Source organism: Limulus polyphemus, unplaced genomic scaffold, assembly GCF_000517525.1.
Source record: "Limulus polyphemus unplaced genomic scaffold, Limulus_polyphemus-2.1.2 Scaffold3048, whole genome shotgun sequence".
In the NCBI taxonomy this organism is placed as follows: domain Eukaryota; kingdom Metazoa; phylum Arthropoda; class Merostomata; order Xiphosura; family Limulidae; genus Limulus; species Limulus polyphemus.
This window is the reverse complement of record NW_013668658.1, coordinates 84,208-108,765: the sequence shown is the minus strand read 5'-3', so window position 1 is coordinate 108,765 and position 24,558 is coordinate 84,208. Positions and strand designations below refer to the sequence as shown.

Below are 24,558 nucleotides of genomic sequence, written 5' to 3'. Positions count from 1 at the left end.
CCACCTTTAGCAGTGTAAGACTATAGGGAAGGCAGCTAGTCATCACCACCCACCGCCAACTCTTGGGCTACTCTTTTACCAACGAATAGTGGGATTGACCGTCACATTATAACGCCCCCACGGCTGAAAGGGCGAGCATGTTTGGTGTGACGGGGATTCAAACCAGCGACTCTCAGATTACGAGTTGAGTACGCTAACCACCTGACCATGCCGGGCTCCATAAAAGACAGACAAATAAAACAAGGGTTCAAACTAAATAGTTGGAGAAGTAAAATATGCATTCAGTATGTTACCAATATGGGGTGAGGGTGGTACTGAGTCCAATCTTCAGGATAAAAGTTTTACTACTCACCTCCAGCGGTCCGATTGTGCTAAACTGTTTTAATCTTTATTTTTAATATTCTGTTTCATCAGAAGCACTTATATCTTCTCTCAACTGGCAGCAGACGGTAAATGGTGGTTTAGATGTGGGATATTGTCGGATTAAACATTCATTCAATGTTGCTATTAGCCCGGCAGGACCAGGTAGTTAGGGCGCTCGACTAACAATCTGAGGGTCGCGGGTTCCAATCCTCGTCCCACCAAACATGCCCACCCTTGGGGGCGTTATAATGTTACGGCCAATCCCGCTATTCGTTTGTAAAAAAGAGTAGCCCAAGATTTAGCGATGGGTGATGATGACTAGCTGCCTTTCCTGCTAATTTATGGACGGCTAATGCATATAGCCCTCGTGTAGCTCTGCATAAATTGAAAACAAACTAAACCTTGCTATTATTGATATTTTTTTCTTCCGCATGTAAGGCTTGCGAATAGAAGTAAATCTATTAAAAATTAAACAGCTAAAAAGGATTCACAATTAAAACATGACAGAACGCGGTGTCGTCAGGTTTAATTGACAATCGTATATTACGTTCATATACACAACAACGGATGACGTCATAGTCCAAAACATTTAATTGAGTATAGTGTAACGTTTTTTATTTTTCTTTATTAATAGTGCTTCCTTTATTTTTCGTTTGTCTGGGACATTTTTTCAGAACAGATAATTCTCCAGGTTTTAGTTTTACTCTTAGGCCTTGTATCTTTAAAATGTTTAACCAATATTTGATTATCCTTGTTCATTATTATTTATTGACGATAGGTGGCGTCTATATTCTCCTATGTATAAACTCTTTCTCACTCCCTACATTCAATGCTATAAGCCACCTGTTTGTGAGCAGTCGTAACTTTATTTTTTTAGATAAAAACGGTTCTAGGTGTAACTATAAATACTACCGATAGAGGACTTTTACAACCTTTTGCTATTCCTACCCACATTCCATTTACCTCAGCTTACAATCCAAGCATGAACGAAATGACACAATAACCCAAATTTTTAATACTCTTCTTTCTCGAGGACTGCTGTACATATTGTAACAAAAAACTGCAAAGAAATGATTACTTTTAACAAATATATTTTCTAGATAATTTTTTCTTCCCCTAGACTTTATTTCGAATTCCAAACAATTTTAACAGGAACCAGCAAAGTTTTAATAAGGCCAATTATGTCGCTTATAATGAGCAAAATATATCATGGTATGTGGCTTATTTAATTTTGTTGTCATTGTTTTAACAGCACTGGCCACCTTTTTTAATTATTATACTAAGAAATGAAATGTCTCCCTTTTTTTCATTAATTTGTTGTTTGTTTAAAGTTAAGTACAAAGGGCTATCTGTTCTCTGCCCACCAGGGGTATTGAAACTAGGTTTCTAGCGTTGTAGGTCCACAGATATAGCGCCGTGCCACAGGGGGGTATTTTCATCAGTAAACTTTATATCAGGATATGAATTGTTTAAACAACTTAAAAAAAGTTCAACCATTTGATCAGAACCTAAACATGCTAAGGCGTCATCAAAATATCTAAGATAAAAAATGTTTCAAACTCAAAGAATTTTTAATTTTATAATTCAACATTTTAAAAGCACAAGGCAACAAAATCAAAATATAACCTCAAGAATTATATTCCGAAAACAAAAAAAACGAAAATAAAGAAAATAACTCTAATACAAAAATAACCACTGAAATAAGCAGTGAAAGCATTACATTATAATTATTTTACTTTTTTGGCCACGAAATAACCACTTGGTGTATAGAGTTACTTCTATCGCGGACACTTACTAATGAAGTCAGCGGGATTATAATGAGGTGATATTTGGAGCCCTATTTCACAGAAGAAGTTCACCACCTGGCTGGTCTCACCAAAATAGGCCAACTGAAAAAGAAAAGTATATAGTGCTCTCAGATTTTCACGCTGTATTCTCACACAACTGCGTGCCATTTAAATAGATAGAAACTTATAAACGTTTTACTTGTAGAATAGAACGTATATTTTAAAGAGACCACACACAAGCCTTAGGCCTAAAAGTTATATTGTACGGGAAGAAAAAGATGAGTGGATTGTTTTTCTATATTTCAAGAAGTAATTATCCTACTATACTCCATAAAATATAAACAATACCATTACGCTCTTCTGTTACAAAAGCTCTACCAAAATATTATTTTTCTATGACGATTGTGAACATTATTACGTTTGGAATCACTACCAATGGTTTGCAATAAGCCACAGCTCATAAACAACAACAACATTTTATATTCGCTGATAAACACAAAAGCGTAAAGAAACGTTAACCACGAAAAATTTTAGAATTAGGCTTAACTTCAACTTAAATTTAATATAGGGGTACAGATATGATTTTTTTTATTCACCGTGTTGCTTAAAATAATATCATCCGGTGGGTCAATGGTAAGTTTCGAAACTTACAACATTGAAATTCGGAGTTCGATTTTTTGCGGTGTACAGAGTACAGTTTGTTTGTTTGTTTTGAATTTCGCGCAAAGCTACACGAGAGCTATCTGCGCTAGCCGTCCCTAATTTAGCAGTGTAAGACTAGAGGGAAGGCAGCTAGTCATCACCACCCACCGCCAACTCTTGGGCTACTATTTTACCAACAAATAGTGGGATTGACCGTCACATTATAACGCCCCCACGGCTGAACGGGCGAGCATGTTTGGTGTGACGGGGATTCGAACCCGCGACCCTCAGATTACGAGTCGAGCGCCGTAACCACCTGGCCATGCCGGGCCTCCAGAGTACAGATAGCTCATCGTGTAGCTTTGAACTAAGAAAAGCAACTTAAAATAATAAATTTAATCATGCTCAAATTTAGACTAGAATTAACTGTAGCAAAGTCTTTCTTAAACAAGGGTTAACACAGCTAAAATAACAATTGTAAGGCTATGAAAATGAGCCACTAAATAATCAAAGGTCAGTCAAAATAAATTTACAAATAGTAAGACAGGTAGAGTCTGTTAAAGCTTTCATAGAGGATTCAGTTGAAGAAAAAAAACATGCTGTTTTTAACTCTTCATAAGAAGCAGCTAGTTTCAGTATAAGTAACATTTTTATAAATTCAATGTAGACAAGTTAAAACCGAGTTGGGTAACATTATGACAGCCTTTAAAGTAACATGACTTTTTACCCTTTCCCATTCTAATACAAAATACTTGGGCTTGGGTTGCTACTAAGTAAGACAAATGTTATGAATTATCCAATCTTTCATTCTTTAGTTGAATACCATACCTAAAGCCCCGGTACTAAAATGTCAAAATCAACGCTACAAAGTTAATCTTAACCCAGGGGTTCTCAAGTTTTGTCAGGCCTGCACCATTTTTGTGACAGTGAACAGAAACAATTTAGACCCTCCCCATTTATAAGATAACTAAAATCAACAGAAAAGCTCCCATTTTAAAAAACTAAACGCTAGGATAATAATACTTTTTTACACATAGAATTCGATTTATTTATTCCATAACTTGAAAACTCTCAGTCACAAAAATGTAGAATGCTGAAAAGAAGGGCTGGGCTCAAGCGTCTAGCGTGCCCGGACTGTGAACCCGGGAAATTCAAGTTTACTTCCCGTCATCGATAAACGTGTCAACTACTTTGGGGCCGTGGGAGCACTGTATGAGCGACGTGTCAAATCCCACTATTCGGTTAGCATAACTAAGAGTTATAGATGGGTCTTGTTCCCTCTTGTCTATCAGTTAAAAATTATGAATTGTTATACGCATATAATTCTTGTGTGGTTTTTGGCGAAAATATGAAGGAAGAAATAAAAGAGAAACGTCTACCCCGTAGCACAGCTAAACGGTGAAGAGGTTGAGAAGGTTTAGTATTTGCTAAAAAAATCGAAAGAAATTTGCTGCATCTTTTCAACCCATTCAAAACCATCTTTTTAGCCTTCTGCGACCCACAATTTGAGAACTCCTAATCTAACCAAAAATCTCTACAAAACCTAATATTTGTTTAGGCATCAATCCTTCCTGCTCCAAGAGGTCTGTATCATGTTTGTTTATTTCTTAAACTGAATGTATTATTTTTGATAAACGTTTTTGAGGCATATATAAATAACTTATAATTTAACAGAGCTAAGGATATTAATAAAAAACAGGAAAAAAATTGGTAATTTCTTAGTGGTGATTGCTTTATACCTGTCCGTTGCAAAGCAGAAGTAGACGACCAAACATGTAGAATATTTGACTAGAAGGTTGGTGAACTGTAATTATCACGGTTTTGTTCTCTTTCTCAGCGTAGTCCTTTAACATAGACATAAGAGAAAAAGCAGTGCTAGAATCTAAACCTGATGTTGGCTCCTGAAATATCGAACAAACAGCTCTGTTATTATCTTTATATTCTAACTTATTTCTAAAACTAAACTTGATGAATAAAAAAATGTATGTGCTTGTTAAGCATCCAATTCCAAAGTTTTCGAAATGGGACCAAAAACGAAAAAATGATAATTTCATTCTTGTATCATGAAGATTTAATATTTTAATAAATATGTGATTATTCATAATTAACTTTCAAGCGCCCTCTGCTTCCAGATGCTGTAAATCAGATTAGAAAACTTTATTATATAACGTATTCGCTCATATTTCATCACCTTTCATTAACTAGATTCAACTACTTATGTATTATAGGAATTATCTGTTTTAACCAATAACATACTAGTCCAAACAAACAGTTATACCTTACCGAAATATTATGCTAATCGTATGTCAGTTGTTGTCATGATTAGCCAAGCTAACTATTCGTTGTTTTTTTTATTGTGATTATTATTATTATTAGATACTAATTATTAATTAATAAACATCCTATGTTTTAGCTGCCAATCTGCTGCCATTTCCAGGGAAGTTCCGAGAACTGATGTGATGGTAGGAGAAGAGGTTCAATTCCGTAAGCCATCCTAAAATATTAAGAATTCAGTAAACTTTGTAGAGATCATAAAAGCTATCATGATAACCTCAAAGACACATTGGTCAATTACGATGTACCCGACCTCTTCACGATCATACCAGCCCCTGAAACGCTACAACTACTCTGCCAACACCTTGAAAATGATAGAACTCTCGAGCAACACTTTTAATTGACAATCTTTACAATAATAGAACCCACAACCTTTTGTGTCAACATAACGTACTTCCAACATGAAGATGAATACTACCACTAAGCCCCTACCAGTGGCACAGCGGTATGTCTACGGACTTACAACGCTAGAAACCGGGTTTCGATACCCGTGGTGGGCAGAGCACAGATAGCCCATTGTGTAGCTTTGTGCATAACTCAAACAAACAAACAAAACCAATAACAAAAGGGCCTAGCTATGGGCGCACCCCTTTCACCAGTACTTGGTAACCTCTACGTGAAACATTTCGAAGATAACACCCTCAAAATAGTTACCGTAAGCTCCCACGCAGTAATTGGCTTAGTTATGCTAATGATATATTCGTATTATGACTACACATTACTGCCAATACACACATATTCTAGTATTCATAAACTGCCTGAGCAGACAAAATCTAGAAATACAAATCACAATTGAGAAGAAGAAAATAACAAGTCCCCATTCCTAAATGGGGTGATCACTATAACTCATACACCACAGTAATTTACAGGAAACCCACAGATACTGATAAAATACCTCAACTACGGCTCAAACAAACCCAACAGTATAAAGACTAGCGCCAGAGGCTTCCTAGTTTCCAAATTAAATACGATTTCTAATATAGAGGTTGCTTAGAAAAGGGGAGAAAATGCATCACTGCGACTACCCTTGACAGGGGGTTCGCTAAACATTTGATAAAGAAAAAACACTGAGAATAAGTGCGAAATTTACACATACACAGCCATATTATCTTATGTTAAAGGTATCACTGAAAACATGAAAAGGATATGTAAACAGTATAGACAGAACAGTATTCGAAAGTCACAACACAATACGATCGTAGTTAGTGCACACCAAACTACTTAAAGACTCAGTGAAGAGTAAAAACAAAACATACAAAATCCTTCTGGATTATGAGAGCCCCGAAAGGGTAGATAATCTGCCTTTCTAAAACGTTGACCCAATATTGAATCTCGTCTCCTTTCACCAAATAAAGTGTTTCCCAGGACTCCCATGAAGATATGAGTAGATAAGCAACCGAAATATAGAATGTAAAGTAACTGGTAATTAATGAATAATTAGGTTTAAGTGATAGTACTGGCTATTAACCAAGAACAACGAAAAAATTACATCCGTGTAACTACAGCTATCTGAGGTATGCGATTTTTATACACTAGCTTTTAAACAATGCTAATAGATGACATGACAACATAACGTGGATTTAACAGCTATTGTTTTAAAGGCTTACGTCAAGAAATATAATTGATGGGTTTGTCAACAGCTCACTGGCGATGTTGGCTCTTTTCTTCTCCCCTCCAGACAGACCTCGCTTCATCACGTCTCCTATAACTGAAGATAAATCAAGTAAAACATCTGTAGAATAATCTTAGCATAGATCTTGTCAAATCAGTGATAAATGAGGAATGATTTAGATGCCAAAAAAAAAAAGCTGACAAAAGTCATATATAATCATTAAAGGTTATGATCCTAAAAGTTGTCTTTCTCTATAATACATTTAGCAAGAACTTTGTCGAATCTCTTATAACTATATATGTAGTAACGAACAATAGTCTTACCCTTCGAACCTGACCAGTTAAACCTTATAAGTAATGTGAAAACTTTAATAGCTGTTGTTTAGCCTGTTTACCCAAACACTCAAATAATAAACTCAACTAGAGCGCGCATAGTAGCTGTAACAGAAACGATGTGATTGTTTTCACGTTTTCATTGGCAGAAGTATACATATTTCATATCAGTATGAAATTATGACATAGTCTCATAGGCTACATATAACTTATATGATTTAAATATAATTAACTAACATTCAGTAAAAATATCATGAAAGAAAGTAAAAAGCCATAATTTTCAACTTTTTATTTATATTTTTTCCCTATACCTGACACTTCTCCGTGAACCACTGCGACTCATTTTTAATACCGTTATCTATAAAAAAATATTTTGTTTTACTTCTCTCAAATGACTGTACCCCTTTCACTTAATTGGAATAAAGGTCACTTTAATATCATATGTTTCCTGAATACAGGTATATTTTGTATGCTTTATGAAATCAAAATGTTTTACTGATCTGTTTTAATTATATCCTCTGAATAAGCCTACGTCTATATTACCTGAAACTAGACTTTAATGATATCCTCTAAATAGGCCTGTATCTATATTACCTGAAACTAGACTTTAATGATATCCTCTAAATAGGGCTATATCTATATTACCTGAAACTATACTTTAATGATATCCTCTAAATAGGCCTATATCTATATTAGCTGAAACTAGACTTTAATGATATCCTCTAAATAGGCCTATATCTATATTATCTGAAACTAAATTTTAATGATATCCTCTAAATAGGCCTATATTTATATTACCTGAAACTAGACTTTAATGATATCCTCTAAATATGCCTATGTCTATATTACCTGAAACTAAGCACCTAATCTTGAACTTGACGTTTAAGCAAATTATTGTTATTCTTTTAAATATATTTTCATAATAAGCTTGAGAGAAACTCATTAAGTACTGTCAAAAAGTTCGTTCGTTCGTTTCTTTGTTTGTTGGTTTATAGCAAAACTACTAGGGCTATTTGCAGCTGTTCCTAACTTTGAACTGTCGACCACAAGGAACTCAACTCGCCATCAGCATCCACCACCAACTGTTAGGTTACTTTTTATCAATGAATAATGAGATTGACCATTGCATTACAACACTCCCACAGCTGAAAGGTTGAGTGTATTCGGCGCCGGGTTTTGATTCCTAGATCCACAAACTGCTAATCAAGCACCATAACCTTCAAACTATGCTAGGTTCAAAGAGTTTGTACGGTACGTGATTCTTTCGATAACACATTAGGTAATAGTTTGGCCTGTTAACAACACCGTGAACAATTCATTAATTATTGTCAGTAGTTAGAGGCAAAGGTTTGTGTTTATTGTGTCAAGGGTAAATATTAGAACAGAACTTGCAACAATAGCAAATGGGTCATTTATTTTTCATTCATTATTGTCAGAAGTTAGAGGCAAAGGTTTGTGTTTACTGTGTCAAGGGTAGATATTAGAGCAGAACTTGCAACAATAGAAATGGGTCATTTATTTTTTCATTCATTATTGTCAGAAGTTAGAGGCAAAGGTTTGTGTTTACTGTGTCAAGGGTAGATATTAGAGCAGAACTTTCAACAATAGAAAATGGGTCATTTATTTTTTTCATTAATTATTGTCAGAAGTTAGATGGCAAAGGTTTGTGTTTATTGTGTCAAGGGTAGATATTAGAGCAGAACTTACAACAAGAGAAAATGGGTCATTTATAGACACTAATAAATCTAATGTGTTGACCGTCATTTTTATTTTATTTTTCAATTTCTGAGACTGAAATTGGGTTCATTATCCGAATATTTTTGATTAACCATGACATATATTAATGTATGTACTTTTTCTAACTGAAGTTAAAGATAACAAAAGATGAAAACAAAAAAGTGAGAGGAAGGTAGTTAATCTACTAGAGGACCGACATCTGATTCAGACTATGGTTGTTTGTCTAAACTACATTATTTTATATACTTTTCTTTCCATGCTTAAATTTCCCTAAATAATTTATGAGAGGTCTTTATCACAGTATTCAATAAGACATGCACGTCGCGCTAATTGTCATATTCTTAAATTACCTAATTATTTTGTGGCTGAGAAAATATTACCTCCCCCCCCCCCCAGTAAATAACTTGCGTATATTCAGAGGCTCAGCCGTAAGCTTAATGTCATATAACGCTAAATTTGGGGGTTCGATCCTATCAGTGGTCACAACATAGATAGCCCGTTGAGCAGCTTCATGCTTAAAAACAAACGAATAAACTTAATAATTCTTTTGTTTGAGATTTAGATGACATCCTAAAATGTAATCTAAATCTGATATCTGAAAGTGTTCAATGCTAAAATTTGCTATTGTTTTAACATTCTATATACGTTTAACTCAAAGGAATGGATTTACATTTTAAATATTTCTCAACCTTTGTGAAATCTCTCTCAAATTCGTAAACATTGATGCAATTAAAAACTAAGTTTCCTGAACATAGAGCTTCTCAAAAACTGTTAATCTGCTTGGTACGGGTGGCACATTGGTACGGGTGGTGTAAACATTTTCTGTGGCAAAGATGATAATGAAGAGTAGTAAAATTAGAAGATTTAATTAAATAGAAAATATGTGCTTAATTAGAACAAAAATGTGTGGCAAAACCAAAACCTACCAGTGTTCTGACAATGGCTTAGGTCCAACACGTCTAGGATGTGGTCCACGTGTTCTATCTTTTCGTGATAGGACATATTGTCTGGTAATCTCAACAACGCAGAATACTGAAAAATAGTAGTACTTTTTAGTAATAAGCTGCAATTAACAGCGGTTTCGTAATTACATATCATATACACTTAGTCAAGCTTGAAATAGTAATAATTACATATATATTAAATACCAGTAAATAATTCAAAAAGTATTTGAAAAGTAGGTCTGTTTTTGAGATTGGTTATAATAGACTCAATACTGCTTTATGATATTGCACATATATATACGCATTATATGATATATGTCAAATGAATAGGGTACAGCTGAAACGTATTTTGGGGAAATATCTAAACGAAAATTATAAAACTCCTTTATACTACTACAAATAACAACGTCATACAAGCAACATTACGTAACTTAAACCAACGTGCATACAATCTAACCAAAACTATGTGCAAGCAAGAGTTACATTAAATATACTTCCCCTTATATCCGAGTTGTCAGTGTAAATTTCTCATATTATTGACTGACTAGTCTGACGAGTGTTACTTTTTCTAAAAGCTTTTGTTTATTTGTTTGAAGTTTAGCACAAAGCTACACAATGGGTTATCTGTGCAATGCCCACCACGGGTATCAAAACCCGGTTTCTAGCGTTGTAAGTCCGCAGACATGCCGCTGTGCCACTGGGGGAATTCTAAAAGCTGCAGTTGTCAATGATTTAGTTTTATCATTTACTGTAAGGCAGTAAGTTTTACACATTGTAAAGTCTGGGATAGTTATTATTCAGCGTAACAGTTTTGTTTTTGTTTTTGATAGACAAAGATATACAGAAGAAGAGTATCATGTCGGCATAAATAAATAAAGAAGTTCGTTAGTTAAGAATGGTCGACAATCTACAAACTCCTATTGAAAAACAGAAGTCACTGGATCACGAAAGTTATGCTGCCTACACAACCCACAGTACAGTTATTGGTGCTTCAACTCTTAACTAAAACGGTGAATTTTTCTAATGCAAGTACTAGGACGGGGTTTGTATATATTTAAATGTTTAGTAAACAATTAATATTGTTAACAAATATTTTGTTAGATTCTTGATAACTCATTTTTTCCTATTGTTTTATTTATATTACAATATAGCTTAGTTTTATAACAGACGTTGTTGTTTCCTCGCACACTCGATAGGTAGCACTGTACTTCCTGTGCTTTGTACGAGGACACTGAAGACATTCCAATCAGGTTCATGTAGTGTGATCTATAAGATTTTGAGCAGATGTAGGTGACTTTTCGCTGACTTTTCTTTCTAAACTACCGAATATAAATTATGCATAGGTCATAATAAAGTGGAGTCACAAAGGTGTCTCAAAGTTTGTTTGTTTTTTTAGAAAAAAACTATTATTTCTTTAATAAAAGTAACCGTTGCATTCAAAAGCACACCAGAAAACATATTATTAGCAGAATGAAGTCATTAAGCGACATATAGACCCCCATCCTAGAAGTTTAGAGTAAGACAAAAGTATGTTTCTAAGACGTGAAGAAAATAAAAAAATCAAGTAGGTGGTCCTACAACTTACTATATTGGTGGTGACCTATGAACCATAAACTGTTTTCTTTAACATATCAATGTGTACAACATTGAGTAATCCTGTCTTTATCCAATCTTCAGAAACCGCTAGGACTAAACGGGCAGACGATATCTTAACGCCCTACCTGTATTTATCTGACGTCGACAAGAGTAACAATGATTACTTGACTTAAAAACAAAATTATTAAAGAAAAGGATACCCCATAAAAACCGGTATAATATCTTTAGAGTTTAACAATACTTACAGATTTTAAATAATTATGTAAGTACTACAAATGAATTACAATTTGTTTCGCCTTTAAAAGCGTTGACGAGTTCGATACGTTTCGTTATAATTCATTTTGGTGTTTGCCAAAGTTTTACTGAACTTAAGCACCATTTACTGGCAAGCCAGAATTTTGTGTGTGAAATACGCCAGAGAGTGTACAGAAAGGAGTGGTGGGGAAGGCGCCACGTTTTCTCAGAAACGGAAGGTTTTCATGAAAAAAAAATTAAAGTTAAAATACACAATCACTATAAAAGTATTCTAAAGTTGACAGGTCACTGAACACACTTACACGTAATAAAATGAGTAATCTTGCCATAGAGTTTACATTGAGTGATACGACTCTGCAATACAAAGAAACACATGTTTGAAAGGGATCATGTTCATTTGAGTTATGTATATCACGGGCGTTGGAGTATTATGGGTATTTTAGACAATACCACTGGTTTTGGAGGCACAGCGATATGTCTGCGGACTTACAACGCTAGAAACCAGGTTTCGATACAAATAGCCCATTGTGTAGCTTTGTGCTTAATTACAAAGAAATTACAAACAAAAAACGGTTTTAGAAGTGCTCTTATCAATATCCCAATACACACAGTATATATATATATATATATATGTGTGTGTGTGTATGTATATATTGAGTTTGTGAGTCACACAAGCTCGCCTCTATTTACTGAGCATTCGATGGTATTATTCGACATAAGATATGTTTATGAACATGCTAACTAAACACGAGTAGCAACAGCGAAAGGTATATAATAATTACAACAGAGAGAAAACTTTGAATACATTCAAAGTTCGTTACGTTGATGAAGAGCTTTTATATAAACACCAGCTGGTTATCAGTCGATTTACCAATATTGGTAGTAACTAAAAAAAAACACTGGATGTTAAAGTTAATTACGTTTTATAATGCTTTAAAACATTCCTGAATTAACATCTCAACATGTGTGCCATTTTTTTACAAAGTCATAACGAAAACTTTAAATTTTTTTAGATGTTTCTAGGAATTTTACGAGTTAAAAATACTTTGGTGTAAACGGCCTAGAAACGAACTATGAACTAGTGGCTTCAGATTTTTCACATCTATTAGGGTTCAGTGTGTAATGACTTGTCATATCTTGAGGAAGTTAAAGGGTTCAGCAAGGGGTTTTCATCATACTGACACTTCTATACCTTATTAGTCCCTGCACGAGGACATGCACCCGGGAGGCCAGATCCGTTTACCCAACCCGTCTGCTATTTATAGTTGACTACATGGATGCTTAATTAAACAATGCCCAGGTGGGCAACCTGAAAAATATTATGATCAATCTTCTAGAAGTCAAAATATAGATGAACGTCAGACTATATTAACAGAAATATCCACATTTTAATTATATTCATAAATTACATGACAATAAATGTTGCCATATAATGTTTTACTTTTTATTTTAATGCACAGAAAAGGTGCTTAGCCTATCTTAGATTATATGGGAGTGAACTTTACTCACGTTGATGTTGCACCTGCAAGTGGTACATCAGTGATAATAGTAGATTCTTGAAAAATCTACGCACCCTTACAAATTTACTCTATTTCTCAATAATGTACATGCTATACTAAAAATGTTCTTTTGGTATTCAGATCACGTTACAGTGATTTTACTTTTGAAAGATTATGGTTTCCCTGCTTTTAGATGTACGTTAAAAGTGGGTTTTTTTCCTTTGTGGCAGGTTTTTATAGAAGTTACACACATGAACTAGGGTTCAAATAGGGTCAGATAGGCAGGAGTCATTTTCAATCGGATCATTTACAATATCTAGCCTTTTCGTTATGCATGATTACGACTTTTCTCATTGTAGTAGAGATTTCGGCACTTTTTGTGCCATTTTGAAGATTCGTCCTTCATCCATAACTGGTTATCAATTTCTGGAGTTAATCTTTCAGCTACTTCATCACATTTGGCAGTTCTGGCAACTTTTATCTGACTCTCTTTCTGCTTCAGAACAATATACCTTGACATATTATGCACTTTATATAATTCGTTGCTTCCTGTAACTGACTTTTGAGTCCCTGCTTTCTATCATTCTGTAAAGCTATGCCTGCTACACTAGATATATCCACTGTGAATCTATAAAGAAATGTATTTGATATTCTGAGGTTTATTTTACTTATATTATAAATTACCTATATTTTTTGTTGTTTTGCAGTTTTTCTGTTCCACGACAGAAAAACAAAGCATTGCTTTCATAGAAAATATTGTTGGTAAGTTATTAATTCGTTAATCAACACTAACCAAGTACGTCAAAGTTACTGAATGTGGTCCCATTTAAACTTACACCCACTCTTCCATGCAATTACTTTTATAGTGTTTGAGAGTAAGGTGATGTAAATACGTACAACCATAATATCAACATACCAGAATAGATCTGTACATTATGCATGTACACATGTTTCTATTTATCCTCCACTACTTTGAACAGATCAATAAAAGTACTAATTCACCATCTATGTTATCACAGTTGCAGTGGTTCTAAGAAGGCAAGAGACTTGATTTGGATTTGTTTTGTTTTAGCAAAATCACATTGGGCTAATTGCTGTGTCCACCGTGGTGAATCGAACCCCGCATTTTAGTGTTGTAAAACCATAAGCCTACCGCTGTCACATTAGGGGACACAGGCTTGAAGAAAAGTCCTTAAATCTTCTACATGTCTGTCTGCTGTCTCTCCACTTGTGAGTACTTATTATGGCCAATGACAAAGCAAATGATGAAGTGTTAGGAAATTGGATAACTTTAAGCAACGCCATCAATTTCTTCCATATTGTTTTATTTCCATCTTTTTAATTGGGCCTAAGGACACTGGGAGGTTACAGTTGTTGAAAGAGTCTTCTAATGGAAGTGAAAGATGTTAGGTTGAGGAACTTTTAAGCAGACCAAGGTGTCCTGCACATCTGTGGCGCTTTGATAGGTTCCTTCTAAAGAAGATATTGCATATACATTATGATATAAAGTAAAGATGGAAAACCATGATATCAATTGATGAGATAAAAGAAAGTACATCCTCAAAAGCAAGAAACAATTACATTTAAATAATAAATATAGTAGAATACTGTAGTAGCCCATATGAAGGTATTCTTATTGGTTGTCATTAGAATATACCAAAAACGGTTTTTGTGACTATCTTTAACTTGATTTCTAGAAGACTTAGAAAATATAATTCAGGTATTTTTTTTATATAGCAACTGGGACAAACAGCAACATGAATATAAAAAGAACACGTTTTGCCCAATTTTATGTAACTTGACTATTTTTATGTATTATATATCACGTCTTTATATGACTGATCTCTTTTTCCTAACTTGCTGTTTTTTTACGTGTGAAATGCTGTGATAAGATATTCATATTTTGCATTTTTGAAAAACAATATCGCTTACTTTGCAGCTGTTAAGGGGTAAAGTTTACATTTCATGAAATAGTGATTTATATATAAATATATTTTGTACGTAGAGAGTAATAGTTCATTTGTGAATCCTACTAGCCAAACTGCAATCATTTTTTTACGTTTTAAAATTCCAAATTCTTGTTTATTGTTTAGCACAAAGCTACACAATGAGCTATATGTGCTGTGCCCACCAAGAATTTTAAATGCCTTTCATATAAAATGGTCAGATTTTTTATTACGTATGTTGTTCATTTTGCAAAACTATTTTCGAAAATAAATAAATTTTACTTTATCTTGATCAAAACCTGAATAAACTGCATTAGTCAATTTAAGCATTCTGACTTTGATAGTGGAAAATAGAAGCAATATATTTCACCATTCTTTTAATACTTACTTCTCTAAATCTCCTCTACATTTTAATATGGCATGATATTCTAAATTAATCAAAAATAAGATTCCACTCGAATTACGATTCGAACAGCAGCTCTCCGTGGAAGGTATCAACATAGATGCAATATGCCATACCTTCAATTCAAACTTTCTACGTGCCACTAAGCAGTGAAGTCAGCCGTTTTAACCTTGTAGCTGTGGAGGGTAAGACACCAGCATTAAATTTATTGGAAATTATTTATAGAAATATTAATATATGTATGACAGGGTTCAAACACTAGATCAGATTAAAACCTACCAGTGGAGTTTTCTTTCGTTCGGTCATCATCTTTCAAATTAAAACCTACCAGTGGAGCTTTTTTTTTCCATGCCGGTAGTCCTAATTCAAATTAAAACCTACCAGTGGAGTTTTGTTTCGTACTAGTCCTCTTTTGTTCACTATATGTCTCATCTTTTCAATAAGTGAGAAGAACAATATTTTTATCACTTCTCAACTGCATATTTCTCTTAATCTAAAACATATACGAAACTGCTGTTTTCAGGTAATGTAACAATATTTAGATCTTTTCCGAAACATAAGAACAGTGGCAGTCCATAATTTGAAATAGCTGTGGCAATATCCGAGATTTGGTCAAAAATTCAGTCCTGTTCATAAAGTCACGGCTGTGTAACTCTATCTTTCTAACTTGGATAAAGTCAATACCGTCCCTCTACATTTAAAATAAAAGTGTTAATTTGTTAAGATTATTAGTTTTAAATAGTTAGCTAATATGTATAAAATTAATTTATGATTTGTAAATTTAGGAAAAGCTAAAATGGAAATATATCAATCCAGGTACAACCTTTAGGTAATAGAAATCTCGTATTCAACGAGATCTCGACCTAGGATAACAAATACAAACTCAAATTAAAGCATACAAAATTTCTGGATGCTGTAGAATTCAGACATTGCTTAGCGTAATATAGGGCTACAAAAAGATATAAACTTGGGTTCATAAAGAAACAAATATATATGATCCAGGCTTGAGGTGATAAGATTTTGGACTCTACAGGGTTCTAACTTTAGCAGACATGAATTTGGAAAGTCAGTAAGATCACCCTGGAAAAATAATAATGATCTTAGACTTCATAAGATCCAACTTTAGGCTGGTAATATTTTGGAGGTTATAAGTCCCAGATTTAAGATGATGGCATTTTGGGCTTTAAAACTACAAACTGTAATCACATACTCATGTGACAGTGATGAGCAAAAGCACAACGACAAGAGCAAAAAACATTTGACACTTGTAAAACAGCAACAGATATTTAATATTTGAACGTTTCGTAATATAAAGATTTCATCTGCAGCAAGTTATATTTTACATTGTTTAAGATAGATTGGTAATGAAATATGGTTCTCACACTTTCAGCAAGAAAAAAAAAGAATGATTCCAATATTTTTTCCAGAAAACATTCATTAGTACTCTGGTGGGACAGTGGTTAGTCTACGGCTTACATTGCAAAAACCGCGGGTTCGATTCCCCATGGTGGACACATCACATAGCTCGAGAATATAATATAAATGACTTATCGCCATCATTTTCTATAGGAATGTAATATTTCAACCTATGATTTTCTAACACTTTGCCCTTTGATGTTTTATTAGGGATTCTGGTAGATATTCGTAGAGCATGCTCATCGATTAACATTAATCCCAGGAAAGGAGAAAACTATTTACATTTTGTCCAACATTTTTATGACCAAATGATTTGCCAAAATAAGCTATTTAATAGTCCAGCTATATTATTTGTTACCAATTCTATAACTAGTCGCTTTGCGACCGTGCTCCCGCGGTGTTGCCCTGTTCACTTTGGCATGTTTGTGCCATGCTAAGTTTTATTTATATTCTGAACAACCGCGAAATCTTTAGTTGTAAGCATTACGGATTAAATGGAGAAGTATGAATAACATGCAAGGTAAACTTGTAACAACTTCTTTCGGGTATATTTACGTGATTTGTGGCACATGTTTAGATGATCCCTATGTTAAACTATAATTTAAGTTTCCCAAGTGGTCTCCAGAAACATTGATAATGGTAGTGGTTTCAACCTACCTATCATAGCAATGAGGCCAAGCTATCAAAATATCCCTGTTAAATACAATTAACACTACAACCATCGACGCCCTAACATTCTAAGCATTATATTATAAGAGTAGCTTGGAGACGTACACCAGAAATACGCGTGTGAAGTCAACAAAACATCAGCCTGGGTAGCGAGGCACATATTTTCCAATATCTAATTATGAAAAATCTCTGTTGTAGGACTCTTTCTGATTAGATCACGTTGTACATAGGTTGATCGCATACATCGTGCAACCAGCCAATTGCCCATAATGTTGCAGCCGACGCCTAGGCGATCAATACGAAGAAAAAGTAAATACTTCAAATTGTTAGATTTTTAAAATGTAATTTTTCCGAAGCCTATATAGAATTCCCAAATATTTACAGACTGGAAAAATGTTAAATGAAATTCCACAATATTTCCTGTGGAAAAACCCTGTAGGTATCTCACGCAACGTTCAAGTATCAGATGCATATTGCCGTCGTTCTTTTTGTTCATCACTAAACTTCGAATCCCATCTAATGAATCTGTTTATAGGTGATAGTATAAATGATTATACAACACTCAAACTTAGAGTTATAACACCTTAGAGTGAACAACTTTCATACTTATTTAAGGCGATATACATATTCAACACTTCGAGTTTTCTCTGATTTTAATGGGTTTTTTATTACCATATAACGAGAGAACCCAAAGGCTTTTGCTTATTTCTTACCAATAATTTAGTGGCACATGAATTGTTTTTCGTTTGGTGCTTATTACTATAGAGTAAAACTAAGGTTTTTCCAAGTACACTGACATTTTAATCCATTTTTAAACATAAAATGTTCAATAAAACTACTATAAAGCTGCTTGACGAAACGTTTAATTCTGGTCACAGTTTTGATTATCATATTGGGGAAAGCGACGAAAAGCTTGTGGCTCTAGCAGTGGAATATTTAGAATAAATACATAACATATGTAGTTGATATCCACACAATCATACAGTCACAAGTACAGATGTCATTAACCAGGTTATTATTTCATTCTGTTTTCCAAATATACAAACCCTGTAGGCGGACATACACATGATGGTAATCATTATTCAAAGTTTCCAGACGTCACTACAAACACTGTACGCTGATATATACATGATTATAATCATACTTAGAAGTTTCCAAATATCACTAACACAAACACTGTAGGCTGATTATACACATGATGGTAATCATTATTGCTGGTTTCCAGACATCACGAGTACAAACACTGTCGGCTAATATGCACATGATGGTATTGTTACTGGCTTACAGAACGTGTGCGAACAAAAAAAGAGTTCTCTTTCCGAAATACATACTTGCTTCATTAATCGGATTTGTATATAAAATCAAATAAAATCGTTATTTAAAAGTTGCGGTTTAAACGGCAAAAGTTGCCGTTTAGATATGATTTTTCATAAACTTTAGGCCTATTGGTCAAAATCACTATTTAGTTTTAGCCTTTATACAAGATTCTGGGCCGGGTGGGTACTCTAGGCAGCATGCCTTTACTGTGAATCGAAGAATTTAAGGTTTTTTTCTGCCTTACCACAGAAACGTACTCTGCGCTTTGCGGTAAAAGAAGGATAATCAAATCCCACTATTTGGTCAAACACCTAGGTAATGTTGACTAGCTGCCTTCCCTTTAGTCTATCACTTCAAAGCTAGAAATGACTAGCACAGATAACCCCTTATTGTAAAGTAAAATGGTATCTATTTTTATAGATCCAACTGACTTCACAGTAACACAGATCATACTATAGTTAACTCGAAAAGTTTGTTTCTTTGTTTTTAGAATTTTCACGCAGGGATGCAGCGAGGCTAGCTGCGCACAGACGTCCCTAGATTGAAACCGATAGATTAGGGTGAGGATAGCTAATAACACCCGCCATTAAACTTGAGCTACTAGGGTCTGACCAACTAGTAGGATTTGTCCGTCACTCTTATAAAACACCCATGGCTCCAAAATGCGTGGCGAGATTTTTTCTTCATTTTCTGGTAATGGGACGCGAACCACGAAACTTCAGCTTCACAGTCCGACACGCTAACCACTGGGCCACGCTCGGTAAATGAACTTCATCTAGTTCATATATGCACAGTTAATTTAATCATCTATACAAACCATGATATTTTCACAGCTGTGTATTATTAGCAAATGTTTTCGATGTCGATTTGAAAGATAATTTAGCAAACTTAGCATTAAAACATCTGATTATCTGAATAAGTATTTATACCAACAAATGAAATGTTTCCTGGATTACCTAAACAACTTATATTCACAAAATTCAAATCTGAGTAAATAATATGCCAGTAAAGATAAGAAAAATGTCAAGACGCAATCCATACGAATACACATGTTGTTAAAACGTACAAACCAAGAGCTGCCAATTTTATCAAGAGGTGTAGTACGTTGAGCTATCTGGTGAAACATAAAACACGGTCTTACTTTCACAGAAAAAAAATTAAAACCTCTTTAAAAGATGACCTCATTACATTATTTGTGCAAAGGCATAAAACCATAAAAATCTGTAAGTGTATAAGTTACCTAGTTCGATGCTGAACAACTATATCAACTGAGTACTTGCTGTGAGTGTTTGACGCAAGATGAGGTTTGGGAAGAAGATATCTTGCTGTGTGTTAACTGAGTACTTACTGTGAGTGTTTGGTGCAAGGTGAGGTTTGGGAAGAAGATATCTTGTTACGTGTTAACTGAGTACTTACTGTGAGTGTTTGGCGCAAGGTGAGATTTGGGAAGAAGATATCTTGTTACGTGTTAACTGAGTACTTACTGTGAGTGTTTGGTGCAAGGTGAGGTTTGGGAAGAAGATATCTTGTTACGTGTTAACTGAGTACTTACTGTGTGTGTTTGGCGCAAGGTGAGATTTGGGAAGAAGATATCTTGTTACGTGTTAACTGAGTACTTACTGTGAGTGTTTGGTGCAATATGAATTTGGGAAGAAGATATCTTGCTGTGTGTTAACTGAGTACTTACTGTGAGTGTTGGGTGCAAGGTGAGGTTTGGGAAGAAGCTATCTTGCTGTGTGTTAACTGAGTACTTACTGTGAGTGTTGGATGCAAGGTGAGGTTTGGGAAGAAGATATCTTGTTACGTGTTAACTGAGTACTTACTGTGAGTGTTTGGCGCAAGGTGAGATTTGGGAAGAAGATATCTTGCTGTGTCACATAACAGATTTTTCTCCGTAGCTTTTTTGTGAGGGTTTCTCCGTTCAAGGTAATGAGACCCGAGTCTGTCTTCAACCTGCCACTTAGAGCGTTGAGTAAGGTCGTCTTACCTGAACCTGGAACAAAAAGTTCATTATGGTCAAATGTTATCACATAGAAGGAATACACAAGAGAGAGAGAGAGATTAACACAACCCTTTCTTAAGTACAGTTATTACACTGTTGAAAAACTGCAAAGTCTCGCGCCTTGAATAACTTGATTGTGTGTAAAACAGATAAAATAATAGATTAATTAAACCATTAAACTAGTTTGGCCTCTAAATATATATCAAAAGACTACGTTTGAAGGAAGCAGGTGTATAAGTTCTAAGAACGCACGAGTGAAAGAATTAGTAAACCTTCCTAACAAATGGTGCATGGTGAGTTAAAAATCTATTACCCACCGCTTGGACCCATGACCCCAAGCACCTCCCCTGGTCGTACCATTCCGCTAACGTCTTGAAGAATCTGCTTCTCATCATAGGAGACGCAAACATCTCGAAAGACAAGTTCAGCTGGCCGATGTGGATAAATATAAGTAGCGTTGTGGAGATAGCCGGGGAACCTGTTGCTCCTGTAAAACATGGATAACGTTTATAATTAAGAAAAATTAGTTTTTATATTTCCACATGACTTCTATATGTGTAATCCCTTTTTCAAAGATACCGCGGTCTTGAGAATCGTCTTGAATGATAAAACTATCAACTGAGATAGTTCTCTTACTCGTAACCGGACAAAAATATTGTAATTCTAGCTATAAAGGCTTAGAAAGCTTAGTGGTTAAACTTCAGTCCTAGTTTTAACTCTGTTAAAATTACGTGTAACCATGTACAGAGACCACATTCTCCAAAGTGCAGTTCTAGTTATAAAGGTTTCATATAACATATTCCTAGTTTTTTACTCTTTATTAAAATGTCATATCAGTTATATATTAACCTAACATAACGAATAAAATCCTCATGGAAAGTAATTGTTCTCAAGGATACAAATGTTATTTAGAAAATCATTATTATATTATATTTTAGTATTACTACCACAAACCTACGAGAGCTTCTTTCTACTGATTGACACTGATTTGTTGTCCGTGAAGGCTCCTTAAAGAAATGAAAAAGTTCGAGCCTGTAGTTTAAAAACATCACTGTTGTGTTCTGTAATAGCCTTAAATCCGAATGAAGAGGACACGATTAGCGAAGTGACGAAGGTTGTAGCAGACTGAGTCCGTTTTCTTTACGCTAGGGTACCGGTGGTTCACAATGCTAAATATGAGTAAATCGAATAACCTACTTAACACATAGAGAAAATACAGAACTAAGACTTGTTTCACATCCGCGCCAATTTAGTATTGAACATTTCATAAGTTATCTTATTAGTTTAGCTATCAGGCCTTCCATTTTGCAGGTAACCTTTTAACACTTTGTAACAACATCACTTTGTTGAAGGCTCTTGCAGTTACTAACAAGAAATTGACATATAGTTGGAGTGCTTTGCAAAAACGACGTCTACTTGGACGGTTCTTTCTCAAATAGATCTATATAGAAGCCCACCTTTTTGTTTTTTAGTAAATAGGTACAACCGGATTGTCCTGGTTTAATACTTTGTGGGTGGACTCTGGTTATAAGTATGTCTACACGAGTGTCTTGTCACAACTAAGACCACGTGAACAATTTGCACACAACTATATCCATATGGAGAGTTTGGCTTCATGAATCATCTTGCCAAATATAAAACCACTTTGTTGTCAGGATTAATTAAATTAACTTTGAATGATATCCAAAGATAACACGATATAAATATTTGCCCAAAAATCTAGTGAGACTGTTACAATCATTGACGCAGCGTGAGAGAGTTAGTTGTTATAGTAGTCGTCAGTCAGCAAGATAACAGAGCTAAGTACAGATGGTCATTAAGCAGAGCAACATTACCTTTAAAACATAAAATTAACGGCTCGTGTCTTTATGTTATGTTGTTATTGCATCATTCGCTTAACCCAATATGTGTTTTTTTTTAATTTCCTGCTCTGAATGAAAGTATTTTAAGAAGTTGTTATATACATTGGGTATAAGAGATAAGATCACGTACTACCAGTCAGGTTTAAGCCGTTCTTGCACCATTATTTTGAACTGAACCCTACAAGATGTATAAAAAACACATTTGAGTAGTTCCTTGCTTAAACGGGATCTGAAATTTAAGTCACGTGAAAAGGGGTGTATCGCGCGATATTTTTAATCGTGAAATTAGATACTATACTCACATAGCAAAAATACCTGAAGATTTCTCGCACTAATCTTCATATTAGTAAGAGTTATTGCACGAGTTTTCTGCTGTGAATTAGGTGAGATCAAGGCATTCATTTAAATATATACGCTATATATATGTGTGTGTGTGCGGGTGTACACACTTATATATAAATAAAGAAGCAGACACGGCCTTTTATAGCACCGGGTACAAAGTCCCATTTCCTAACTTCGATTGTTATAATACACATATATATATCTTATAACAATGGAAGTTAGGAAATAGCATTGTTTTAACCGGTGCGGGTAAAGGCTATATATGCTTCTTTATTCGCTTACAAGTGAGTCGAATTTAAATGTAGATGTATGTTTTTATTATTATCAATCATTCTGACACAACGAACAACAGGTCCAGGTATACTGTTCGAAGGGTTGTGTTAAGCAATTATAACACAGCGCCACAACAGATCAAAGCATTCTGTTTGAAGGTACAGGACTGTATTTTGAGGGGTTTTAACACAACCCACAATAAATCCATTTATTCAGTTTTAACACAAGAGGGTTGGTTTTGAGACAGCTTGAAAGATCTTGTTACCATCCACCGTGAATAAAAGAATAAAATAAGATCCGTCGAAAAATGCCTTAAGACTAGCGCCATAAACGTTATACACTCAAGTAGCCAGATGACATATATCTTAAACATACATTATCAAATAAGAGGGAATTTTCAATAGCCGCAGCAGGTCTGTAACCAAATATTTGAGTCCATTGGTGGGAAGCGGTGAGTTTACGGGCTTACAAAGCTAAAATCCTGGGTTCGATCAGTGAACACAGCATATAACCCAATGTGGCTATGCTCTATAATACAAAGAACAACAAAAAACAAGAGGGAATTCTCGATAGCTGTGGCACTTGAACTTCTTTTAGGCAGGATTAGAGTAAATTAATCTATGAGACATTGGGTGTGATCGAATATATATATATCGAAAGGGTTTGACCTCCTTAATCAGAAACTGTAATTAGACCTCAAATCAGTCAAGAGATGACGGAGCTATGAGCTAAATGTTTGTACTTAAATAAAAAGTACAAACAAACTCGGAGCCATTCTGTGATCCGCTATGCAGCGGCTAAAAATATAAATTGGCTATATTTTATCTGCAGAAAATGATATTGTAACCCGGTAAAGCTTGCTCTTTGGTCATTTGTGAACATATTGTTACCTGTATCTTCTGACTCAAAACTAGAAAATTGTAGATCGCATTTCAAAATGTAATTTAAATGGCAAATACCTATAGATGATTTTTTTTTACTTATTTTATGTGGATATCTTTAAAATAGGAGCTATAACTAACTTGGGTTCCTTTTACATTTCAGGTTAGTATATATATCTGTAAAGTACAGCCAAAACAAAGTTATTGTACTCGGATTGATCTTTGCTTGCAAATTAGTTTTAGTGTCAAGCTTAAAATCCCAGAGATGTTGGTATCTTTTACTCGAATTCGTGTCCTGATGCTAGTAAAGTTTACAATATATATATATATATATATATATATATAT

General features: G+C 34.5%; 1 protein-coding gene across 1 annotated transcript in view; it reads right to left on the bottom strand.

Moving 5' to 3' along the window:
* The window catches only part of LOC106468540 (ABC transporter G family member 21-like), an 81,743-nt gene that overhangs the window by 16,045 nt on the left and 41,140 nt on the right, over window positions 1–24,558 (bottom strand). Inside the window, exons 3-8 of the mRNA XM_022396876.1 lie at window positions 21,172–21,341; window positions 20,676–20,845; window positions 9,734–9,839; window positions 6,734–6,834; window positions 4,532–4,693; window positions 2,159–2,252 (exon numbers count right to left, since the gene is read on the bottom strand). Coding sequence (XP_022252584.1) covers window positions 2,159–2,252; window positions 4,532–4,693; window positions 6,734–6,834; window positions 9,734–9,839; window positions 20,676–20,845; window positions 21,172–21,341 — 803 coding nt within the window. The remainder of the gene's footprint in view (window positions 1–2,158; window positions 2,253–4,531; window positions 4,694–6,733; window positions 6,835–9,733; window positions 9,840–20,675; window positions 20,846–21,171; window positions 21,342–24,558) is intronic.